At 34.3% G+C, this 12,575-nt stretch overlaps 1 protein-coding gene across 1 annotated transcript; it reads left to right on the top strand.

Annotated features, from left to right (window-relative positions):
* The first annotated feature begins 2,553 nt into the window (after window positions 1-2,553).
* Window positions 2,554-6,386, top strand: LOC137659747 (uncharacterized). The gene is made up of 4 exons (XM_068394559.1): window positions 2,554-2,626; window positions 3,861-3,926; window positions 5,123-5,789; window positions 6,260-6,386. Exons 1-4 carry the CDS (start codon window positions 2,554-2,556, stop codon window positions 6,384-6,386), a joined length of 933 nt encoding a protein of 310 aa, XP_068250660.1.
* Window positions 6,387-12,575: the final 6,189 nt, after the last annotated feature.

Genomic DNA, 12,575 nt, shown 5'->3' with positions numbered 1-12,575 from the left:
TGTACGCACTTCAAGCTCAGTTATTTAACTGAACATAAAATGGTGATCTCCAAAAGCTCTCCCATAAAATCAAGAACAAGTGTATGGTTATACACTAACACTTATACATATACATATACATATATATATATATATATATATATATATACACATACGTACATAATATATATACATATATATACATATATATATATATATATATGTATATTATATATATATATATATATATATATATATATATATATATATATATTCATAATATATATATATATATATATATACATAATATATATACATATATATATATACATAATATATATACATATATATATACATAATATATATATATATATATATATATATATATATATATATATATATATATATATATATTTGGCCACGTTCGGCACTCCCCGTGACTCGGGTAGGGGGAGAGGAAGTAATCATACCTGGTGACAGGAGGTGCGTGTGCGTGCAAATCTATCTAAATATTTAGACTTTATTTTTGACGAGTTGCGTACACTGGTAGTTACTTAACTGAACATAAAATGGTGATCTCCAGAAGGGGCAGAATACCAAAGACCAAGCAACATCAACGATATGATTTGCATAACTTTTTTCCAGCAATATTCATCTTTTTTAAGCTTGTTTAGCGAGATGAGGTTTGTTTGGCAGTTCCAAACGAAAACGTCCACATGCTAATTAATGACGATCATACTTCTTGAATAAAAATATAAAAAGCGAATGTGCTAAGTATCTTAGACTAACTTTTTCCTCATGAAAATTTCGACAACGATGACTTTGAATAAAAATCCTACGACACATGCAATGGAATTCACTTCAAAAATAGATAATAATGAGACAGAATAAATTAATAAATCCCTGATCAAAAAGTAACCGATGAACAAAAGAGTATCAAAATATATAGTAAAAGTTTTATATATACCGGCTAAAAACATCAACTAAAATAAGAACTCTTTCTTAATAAAGGGATTGAAAATATATGCAATGTCATATAAAAATGGCGATGTGAGAGTAAACAATATAACAAAAAAAGAAGTGAAACCCAATGAAAATGATGCATAGCATCGTACAAGAATAATTACGCAATAACAATAATAATAACAATGATAGTAGTAGTAGTAGTAGTAGTAGTAATAATAATAATAATAATAATAATACAATAATAACAATAATAATAATAACAATCAAAGGGCAAAATATCGTGACCAAACTTCAGATGAAGCACTGGAGAAACGCCCAGAGGGAACCCACTATCTGCATTGTTCTCTCCGTTACTAAAATCAATGACGTAAAGGGGATATAGTCCGTAAATAAAAAAAAAAAAAAAAAAAATAAAGGGAAAAAATAAGAAAAATAATGTAGCTAAAAAATGGGACGAGGGACGAGATAAGGAAAAAACAAGACGCGAGACGATGTAAAACTAAGAACAATAACCATTGTGACTCGCTAATATAAATACTTTTTATTAATTCATTATTTCAATGTTACCCCCAAATTTTAGTAATATTTCGCATTTAGTAATATTCTTCTAGTAATTTAAAATAGCAACAAAATAAAAAAAAAATTGGAAGAAATCAACAGAGTTTAACAAAAACATCGCGAAAAAGAACGTTCGCTCGTTCAATACGTAGAAATGAGAATCATTGGAAAATATTATTTCAATTTGAAGTCCAACTATTAAACAAAACCTGACAAAATATTGGTAATGGACAGTTCTTTATCTAGATATCAAACTGATTACCAGATTAATGATTTATTAACTTTATATAAATAAGTCTTATCATCGAAATGAAATATAAATGTTCAGATTGAAAGGTACCGCAATGCGTGAACAATAATTTTCTTTTTCTTTTTAGTTTTATTCAGAAGCTATACAAAATTCCTACATATTCATAAATTTGAATAAAATGTATCAAAACTAATGTATTATGTATCAGGTAAAAATACATATCAGCTACAATACACGGATGAATCTACAACGCATTTTGAGAGACAAATGCTGGGGACGAGACTCCACGAGAGGAGCTGTGGACGAGAAAGACCGTGTACGAAATCACTAAAGTTCTGGCAAATCTCTACTTGTTACTGCACAATTTTCCCTACGTCGTCTTTACCGCCTCCATATCGTATAATGCTTAGAGGAATACAAATATAACATTAGGATACCATTATATATATATATATATATATATATATATATATATATATATATATATATATATATATATATATATATATATATATATATATATATATATATAACTTCAATAGCCTAACAACAACAAGGTAAATTGAGTGCCAATCACATCATATTTTATGACCAGTAAGATGCGATTTGTACATCAATTGCCAACATGAAATAACATCTTTACGATAAGTAAAAAATCAAATAAAGCTAACATCAAGAAGGCCGACTGCGTTCGAAACCAGTTCCTTGTCGCTACCCTACCGCGAAGTGCCTAGAGAGAGAGAGAGAGAGAGAGAGAGAGAGAGAGAGAGAGAGAGAGAGAGAGAGAGAGAGACTCTAGCATGAGACGAGAACTCTCCGACCGTTTATGCGGTGCTGTTGACATCCCGGCTGGAGGCGCATTGGTGTACGCAGGTCTTTTGGGGGAGTGAGAGAGGAGGAGGCGAGACAGTAAAAGAAGTATGATAAGCAGTTAAGCAAGAAAGAAGAAGAATTCGGAAAAAGAAGTTTATGAGGCATATATAATACTATTACACATACCACACACAGAAAAGCGAATGGTGAAAAATCCAATAGGAAAAATTCGTCAGCTTTCTTTCAGCAAATAAATGATGATAATAATAATAATAATAAAAAAAAAATTAAATGAATTTTCTCTTCTCACAAATTACGAAAAAAAAACCAGAAATTGAAAGACACGCGTATCTCCATCCTCATCCAAGAAACAGACAACGCTGATAATAAATGTTCATGATCATGATCATGCATGGCGGCACACTCGAACTGGGGTTGAATGACCGGTTAGTGGCCCGGAAGATGTGTGTGTATGCGCAGGGAATGCGCGTAAGTATGACTGGCTAAGACATCGACTCTGCGATAGGCACACACACAGCGTTGATTGATTGATTGATTGACGCATTTCAACATTACATAAACAAAATCTTCACTGAAAGTATAGCAAAATGTCTCGGAGTAAGAAGGGTGTCTCGATTAGTTTTTTTACAGCCTAGACTGTATACTATGTATTTCTATTTCTATATCAAATTAAAAAAAAAAAACACACACACACATCTTAAAAAGAAAAAAAAATCCTCGTGTCTTTAAGGCTGAAACTAAGCTCTGCGACTCGCTGCAATGTTAAAAAATCCAAGAGTATGAGAGAGATTGGATTATTGAGGAAGTTCCTGCCTCTGAAGTGGATACATCTTATCTTGTATATTATTTACCTCACCGACCTGTGGTGCGTGAAGGAAGCATTTCTACCAAGGTTAGGCCTGTGTTTGCCTTCCGCAGTGGGTTATAGTGGCATTTCCCTAAATGACTGTCTTGAATGTGGACCTCCTCTGAATCCTGATCTTGTTAGAGTATTGCTAAGATTTAGAAAATGGAAGGTAGCTTTGACGGCTGATATTACTAAGGCTTTCCTGTAGATCAAGGTTCGGAGTGAGAACAAAGATGTCCATAGATTCTTATGGAACTGGGGTGATACTGTATGTATTATAATATTCGTTCATGTTCCCTTTGGTAATAAGAGCAGCCCATTTTTATTAGATGCTGCCATTAAACATCATTTTAAAAAAAAGCTATCCTTATTCAGAAGTTGTAAATGAATTGTATAATAACTTATATGTTGATGATTGGTTGTCAGGTGCTAACAGTGAAGCTGAAGCATGTGACAAGTTCAATGAAGCAAGCAAAATTATGGCTGAGGCTGGTATGTTATTGTTTAAGTGGAATTCAAATAGTAAAGGTTTAAAGGAGAAATTCCATGAAATATTTGAGTTATCTAGGAGAGATGAATATGTAAAAATTCTTAGTATGCAATGGGTTTCTGAAGAAGATTGTTTTACCCTTAATAAACATATTATTGAGTCTCAGTTTGAAGTGATATCTAGTAAGAGAAATGTTCTAAGGGTCCTAGCCAGATGCTTTGTCCCTCTTGGCTTAATTAGTCAATTTCTTATGATTGCTAAAATTCTTTTTCAGGATATAAGGAGACTTGGGCTTGACTGGGATGAAGTATTGCCTAAAGAGTTGAATTTGAAATTTCAAAATTGGTTGTAGTTTTAGGGATACCCTATGAGGATTCAGGGAAGTTATTTTCTTAGCCTACAATGGAAGGGCATAAAGGGATTAGAGCTTCATTCCTTTGGGGATGCGTCTGAAAGAGGCTTTGGGGCCTGTGTATATATAAGAATTCCATTGAGAAATTATCTTTTTTAGGTTTTTTTTTTGTACTGAGTAGAGGTAAAGTAGCCCCTATATATTAAGAAAGTTTCAATGCCTCGTTTAGAGTTGCTAGGGGCATTACTTTGTCCACGTTTATTAGTATTTGTCAGGTCTGCACTATGTCATATGAAAGATGAGTCCTATTATTGTTAGTCAGATTTGACTGTTACTTTATCTTGGATAAAGGGAGACCCTAGTAGATGGAAGACTTTCGTAGCAAATAGGGTTTCTGAAATTCACATGTTAACCTCGTCTAGTTGTTGGAATTATTGTCCAGGTAAAGAAAACCCTGCTGATCTCATCTATAGAGGGCTATCTGCAGAGAGACTTGTTCTTTCTGATATTTGGTGTTTTGGTCCACCCTGGCTTAAAGGGACCTTAACCTTACATTGTGAACAGGTAGAGGGATTGATGAATGATGATAAAAATTGTAATGAGACTACAGTTGCTTGTTTAGCAGCAAAACCCTTTCCCCAAGTTTTTGAATTTCCCAGATGGAGTAGATTTCCTAAAGCTCTCAATATTGTGGCTTGGACTTTGAGATTTATTAAGAATTGTAAACCTCAGTCTACCAAATACTTTGGTCCATTGACTTATGATGAGTAACTATGGCTAAGACTAAATTGTTTCAATGTGTGCAAAGGGAAGCATATCCTCAGGAAATCCAAGCTTTAACCTAAGGTAAACAGCTTAACAAAGAAAGCCCTCTGAATAAGTTAGACCACTTTTTGGATAGTCGAGGTCTTTTGAGAATCAAGGGTCGTTTAGAATACTCTGATCTGTCCTATGAAATCAAGCATCCTATTATTCTCCCTCCAAGTCATATAGTGAAGGTTTTGGTTCACTTCCAACATGTCCTTTTAAAACATGCTGGTGTATCTACCCTTATGTCTTTGAGAAATAGTTATTGGATTGTTAGACTTCGGAGGTTAGCTAAGGCTGTGTTTAAAGAAGATTTGAAGGCCTGCAGTAAGCCTATAGCGCCTCTTCCTGAACTAAGAGTAAAATCTGCTCCTCCCTTTACTGTAACTGGTTTACATTATGTCGGCCCTTTGTATTGTGCCGACATGCCCTCCAAGAAGTTGTATATTTTACTCTTTCTGTGTGCTGTTGTATGTTCTGTACATTCAGAGCTTACCGATTCTCTATCTCTGGCGGATTGTCTTCTTGCCATACGTATATTTACATCAAGGCGTGGTATTCCTTCAAAATTTCATTCTGATAATGTAAAAAAGTTTATTGGTGCTTCCCATGTCTTGCAGCAACATTGCGACCCACTAGCTCCTCAGTGGAAGTTTATTGTGACCCGTGCTCCTTGGTGTGGAGGCTGGGTGGAGCGTTTAATAAGGTCTGTAAAGTCATCTTTGAAGAAAACTCTAGGTACAAAATGCCTATCTAGACGTGAATTAGAAACTACATTGCATGAAGTCGAAGCATGTATTAACTCTAGACCTTTAACCTTTGGGGGTGAAGAACCTGAAATTTATAATCCTTTGACTCCTCCACATTTTTTTATTGGTCGTATTGCTGGTTTTCAACCTGATAATGTTGAATATTTTTCTTGTGTATCTTCCAGAGATTTATGCATGCGATATTCCAACCTTTTGGGGAAAATGGAGTTCAGAATATGTAAGATATTTGCCCAGTAACATTAAAAGTTTGTCTAAATGTATTTCAAAGAAGGGTTCTATGGTGTTGGTTAGTGAGGATAGTGTTCCTAGGTTGTCATGGCCACTTGGAGTTATTGTAAAGGTGTTCTGGTAAAGATGGTCTCATAAATAGTATTTATGTTAAAACTTATAAGGGTGTTACCAATAGACCTATACAAAATATACAGGATCTTGAAATTTCAAGTGTATCTGATTATGATGCAGTGATACACAATAATTCTATGTCTGTTCCTGTTTCTGTAAATTTTAGTGAGGATGCTGATATAGGGAATTAGTACTGCACAACCTGTTGTTGAACCTGCATTGTCATATACAAGTAGGGGTCGTGCTGTTAAGGCACCAGTGAAGTTAAATTTGTAATACTGTACCTCATATGCATTTAATCTTTATGTATAAAGGAGTCTCGGTAAATACTCCTATGGTGGGGAGGATGTTGGATATGAATAAACCTGTTAATTCATTAATTTTACTTAGTGATATTCTTTTCATATTTTTTCCTTATTGCATTATTTGATTTGGAGATATAATGTGATTGTTTAGGTTTTTGTACCAGATAATTATTTTCCAAGAGCTATCTGGAATATATGTAATTGACTTAACAAGAAAATAAAGCGAAGTTGGATTGAGAGTCGCGTTTTGTTGGATCCCTGCAGTTTCCTCTCCTTGTAAAGTCTTGTGTCTTTTTTTATTGTTTCTGTCTGAGTGGAGCAGATAGTCACCACAGTTTTGAGCAGACCAAAATGTTCGCACCGTGATCTCGACCTTGTGGATTAAGCTCGTGCGAGACATTGCCGGGCGGCGCGACAGGTTAAGCAACCCTCCCGCGATATTCTGCACATATTCAAAGGGGATTCGTTGTTGAATGGCGATACTGAAAAATACGACTGTTTTCTAACATCGCAACGAGTCGCAGACCTTAGTAGTTGCGGATTTGTGACCCTAACCTAACACCATTCTCCTCTTCTTCTCTATTGAGGTAAATTTTTTCACTCATACTCCATCCCTCCCTCCCTCCTCCTTGGTGGCCCTAAACCTCAGAAACACAATGGGGCCTCGAACTTCAACACCTTTCCCTCCCTCTCCCTTCTTCTCCCCAGGTGTTAAAAGCCCTGTAAATGGTTACCTGAAAGTTGGCGCGTGGATACAGTGACCAACTAGCAAAATGTTTAATCCATTTTATTTAGACAATGACGGACTCCAGTATTTCCCCTTTATCAAAAATCCATTTGAGTTAACGTGTAAATATATAATTAAAAAAGAAACCAGATGAAGTTGTCCCAGTTTTCATCGCTTAATGCGTATACATAAATTAGACAAATAGCAACTAGCGTGAGAATTTCGGGGATTAAGAGAAAATATTGTGAAGTACTGAATGACCCAAGAGAATTTATGGCCTTTCTTATTTTCTTCGCATTCTTAGGTGGTCGAAAACAAATTACGAAGTTCTAAGGTATTTTCTGATGAAAACTCTTAATCTTTTAATATCGTACTATATTCCATTTATATAAGTTGGCATGTTTAATAATAATAATAATAATAATAATAATAATAATAATAATAATAATAGTAATAAGAATAACAATAATAATAATAATAATAATAATATTAATAATAAAAATATTAATAATAATAATCTTTCATAAGAATTTTCCAGAAGCTTCACATTCGCCTTTAACTGCCAAGCATTTTCAATAGTTAAAACCTTAACTAGCATGATGAATGGTTAAATGAATATTGTGATCCCGTATTCCCCATTATCATTATCAAACTTATTTTACTACTTCTGATAATTATTCCATAACTAACATCACCTAGATTACACAACTTACTATTCTAGACGAGCCTTTGACTCCTCATCCTGAACTTCGATATACACGTATATTGATGTATACATGTGCAAGTATTATCTTAAATGAAGTAATACAATATTTTACATGAAGTAATACACAGCCTTCGACTAAAACATATGTAGTAAATTAACTTCGACTAATATTGACCCTTGTATGCATTCTGAATCAATATTTTTTTTTATATATATACATCGACGTTAACATACAAACAAACACACGCATCATAATACCACGCACACATGAACTTTTATAGCGAATGGTTACAATTTTTACATTCATTATTATAATACTGTACTTCAGTTTTCCTGGAAGCATACTCCTCCGTCAGACTTAAACATATAATACATATTGTTTGCTTTTCCTTATAAAACTAAAACAATAAACGTAAGTAGATTATTATTATTAAAAAAAAAGCCAACATTACAGTACCACAAGGAGATGAAACTAAGCCTTAACTTAGCAACAATCGTAATCAAGTATTGTAATCTATTTAACACTACTACTCGCAATTCCTTCGGTGCTCATGTTACTAACAGTAATTTAATCATAAATAATATACAGGTTATATACAGAAGGCACGTAGGATTAATATATTTCTTGGCATTCTCTTATAAGACTTCGATCTAAATTCAAAATTAATCCTAGAACCCCTCTCTTTCTCCCATGACACAAACGAAGCATCATTCCCCCCTTCCTTCTTTCCTTTGAAACTCCTTCCTTCCCTTTGAGACGGTCGCACAAATCCGCCCCTTTGCCTTCGGGTCCCTCGTAGATAGCACAAGGCGCCTCGGTCACAGGGGCTTCATCCGAAACATACACGTCTGGCTTTGGCTTCGTCCTGATCCAAAACGCAATGAAAATGAACACATGCCAATGTAATATGATGTGTACTATCTAACCTTTAAGTCAATCAGTATCGACTGATGATTCGTAATTGCTTCATTAGAACTGAAAACATGAGGCGTACACGAGTGAAGCACCGCAAGGTATCACATGCAACGAAATAATATATCTCCAAAGTCAAGGCCACTCAAAGCCTTCGCATACGCGCCAGGTGTGAGTTGTCCATGTGTATAGGGGGAGATAGTTGCCAAGTATTCAAATATATTTGTAAAATAAACACTGGACATTTAACATATTCATCGTTGACTGTAGTCTTATATAATTAAATCATATAATATAATGTACGTGAAACTGCCAACAATTTATAACAAAGAGAAACCAGACATAAATAAACGAAGATAAATACGCGGTTTGGTAACTGAACCCAAGACTAAAAACACCAGCGATTCAAGCGGTAAATTACTGCACAAATTAGTATGGAATCTACCATCGTTAGAGTTTTACTTCCGCACAAAATCTTAAAATTACTTAGTAAATAAATAAAACTTCATAAAGTAGAAGAAAATAGGGAAAATAACACCCATTCTCTGCATATAAATAACGACAAGGGTGGCAGGAGATCGAGAATGCGCGCGTGTGTGTGTGCCAGAGACTACCAATCGCCAGAGGGTGGATGTGAAGTGCGCCACAATGATATAATTTACAACCCCGCTTGGAAATTTCGTTGCTGGACCAGCACGATACCTGGAGCTAACATCCATTGCATCATAATCTTATACAATTAACAATTTGTTCACAGGAGATTCTGAAGACAATAGAGGTCACTAGAGAAGGGATGATTAATTATTTAGCAATACAAAAAGCGAAAAAATTCTAGCAGCACCCTAAGAATTTCTTTCCCGGGGAGGATGAATATCGAACGCGCACAGTTTAGGAGCGAGGTAAGCCAGTTGCTTCGACAAAAACTCACTTACACACACAAACACACACACACACAGGCCGCTGGAACACGCACAAACACACGCACGCATAAGCTCTTGCTTAGCTACAGTTTATAGCTTCTCCCGCCAACAACGTGCTTTCTGCATTACCTTGCGTCAGGCCAGTTTCACAACCAAATATCATAAGATATTTCTCAAGGCATAGATAGATAATGCTGGTTCTAATAATCATTGGCTACAGATCTTCATGACGAGTTTATTGCGCTGTATTGTTCAAAGATACCAAGACTAGAATTGATAAAAATGTCAAGACTATAGGTTAAAAAAAACCTCATGTCTAATTTGGATCATTTTCCAAAACAATTGATAGGTCGTTTTACATATCATGCTTTTGCGAGTTGTTTATATATATATATATATATATGTATATATATATATATATATATATATATATATATATATATATATATACACACACACACAAACATACATACAAGTATTGTTACAGAAATTTTATGGTTATTCTCTTTCTCTCTCAAATATATATATATATATATATATATATATATATATATATATATATATATATATATATATATATATACACACACACACACACACACATATATATATACATATATATATATATATATATATACACACACACACACACACACACACATATATATATATATATATATATATATATATATATATATATATATATATACACACACACACACACACAACGATCCATGTGATCTAAAGAATTATTCCAACCGATATATTCCGAATTCCAAAGGGGGTCCTGGGGAAGGTCAGTACTTACGCCCATTAACAGAGAGAGAAGGACTCTGAGAAATGATAGAGGCTATAGAAGTGCAGATATTGGTAGTGATCACAAGCTCCCCATTGCCACACTAAAATTAAAACTGAAAGCACCCAACAGAAATGTAGATAGAATACCTAGTTTTGATACAACAAAGGTTTTAGAAGAAGAGCACAGATAAATTTGCAATCGAATGTAGGAATCGATTTGCAGTCTTAGAGACTTTAAGAGACGAAGAACAGACAATTAATGAAGAATGGTGTGATATTAAGATCATATATCAGTCAGTTGGTAGTGAAGTCCTTGGACAGGCAGTTACAAGAAGAAAGCCATGGATATCAAATGATACTTGGGATACTATAAAAAGGAGACAAAGACGGAAATTCATTGTTGAAAGTTTTCAAGGAAGTAATGAAAATTACAAAGTAGAGCATGCTAAGTATTCCACTATTGACAGTGAGATCAAAAGAAAAGATAAAATGACTAGAGAAAATATTTAGACAGTAAAGCAGATGAGGCTGACAAAGCTATGAATTCAAGAAGTGGCTATGGTGCAAGAATTGCTCATAAAACTATTAATGAAATCTCGCCTGGGGAAAAGAAGAAGCATATACCCATCATAAAGAGAGATGGCTCTGTTATCGCAACAGAAGATGAAGAAAGACAACGTTGGATGGAACAATACTGACGTTATGAATAGGAGATATGAAGGGAATAATTTGATTGATATGCCTGAAGCTGATGAAGACCTTGATGTGTCCATGAATGAATTCAGTGTTTGAAGTCAAAGGTATCTTGAAAAAACTAAAGAGATGGAAACCCGGGGATACGATGGAATAACTGCCGAGATATACTGGCCGAAAATAAAGTGACTACTTTTAAAATTATTTTGTAGAATATGGCATGAAGAGACAAAACATAATGAATGGGAGTTAGTAGTTGGTGAAAATAGCAAAAAAAGTAGAAGGATGAACAAGCAGGATTTACAAAAGGTATATAGAAGTTCCACTGACCACACTTCCATTTTGATACATGTTGTACAGCAATGTGTAGAGTATAAAAATCCATTAATTATGGCATTTGTGGAATATGAAAAAACCTTTGATAGTGTGCACCGGCAAATTTTGTGGAGTGTCCTGCGTTATTATGGAATTCCTCCGAAATATGTAAATTTGACAAAGTTTGTTCATGAGTATAGCAAGTACAAAGTTGATGTTAAAATAGTCTTATCAAATGAACTTCCAGTGAACAGCGGAGTACTTCAAGGGAATGTGTTGTCTCCTATGTTGTTTATCCTCCTCATGCATTTTGTAATGGGTAGAACAGTCAGAGATGAAGGAGAAGGATTGGACTGGATTGGTGATAGGAATTTAGCAGAACTAGAGTATGCTGATGATGCTGTCCTTGTTAGCAGAACACCACAGGCTTTGCAATGCTTGCTTACCAGATTGCATGAAATATCACACGAGGTTGGGCTGAAGACAGATAAAAGAAAGACAGAGATGATGAGAACGGTGTATGCAATGGAAGATGAGATATCATTAAAAGGAGAAAAGATTAATGAGGTAGAATCATTCAAGTACTTAGGAACTATATGATCTTCAATACATGGTCTTTAGAATTAGTGAAAGATTGATAAAAGGAAATTAAACAATGGCTAGGCTAAGTAAAATGTGGAAATCAAATCACCTGACGTTACATATAAAAATCAGACTATATATATATATATATATATATATATATATATATATATATATATATATATATATATATATATATATATATATCAGTTTAGTGAGATCGGTGTTACTCTATGGACATGAGTCACGGTATGACAATGAGACAATCTCCAATAGATTTAGATTTGAGAACAAAGCCCTCAGAAGGATATTGAGAATTAAGCAGGACAGGATTAGAAATGAAACTATGAGAGAGATTACTGGAGTGCCGTAAGTGGATGAGATCATGATGAGGGGTAGATGGAAATGGTTTGGGCATGCT

The sequence above is a fragment of the Palaemon carinicauda genome, chromosome 20 (assembly GCF_036898095.1).
Source record: "Palaemon carinicauda isolate YSFRI2023 chromosome 20, ASM3689809v2, whole genome shotgun sequence".
In the NCBI taxonomy this organism is placed as follows: Eukaryota; Metazoa; Arthropoda; class Malacostraca; order Decapoda; family Palaemonidae; genus Palaemon; species Palaemon carinicauda.
This window is presented reverse-complemented; position numbering and strand designations above follow the sequence as displayed.

Bases quoted from the DNA above. Each gene is read 5' to 3' on its own strand.
- LOC137659747 (XM_068394559.1), top strand. From the start codon at position 2,554: ATGAGACGAGAACTCTCCGACCGTTTATGCGGTGCTGTTGACATCCCG. The intron at 2,627-3,860 runs GTCTTTTGGGGG...ATTGGTTGTCAG, and splicing joins AGGCGCATTGGTGTACGCAG to GTGCTAACAGTGAAGCTGAA. The intron at 5,790-6,259 runs GTCTGTAAAGTC...TGTTACCAATAG, and splicing joins TGGGTGGAGCGTTTAATAAG to ACCTATACAAAATATACAGG.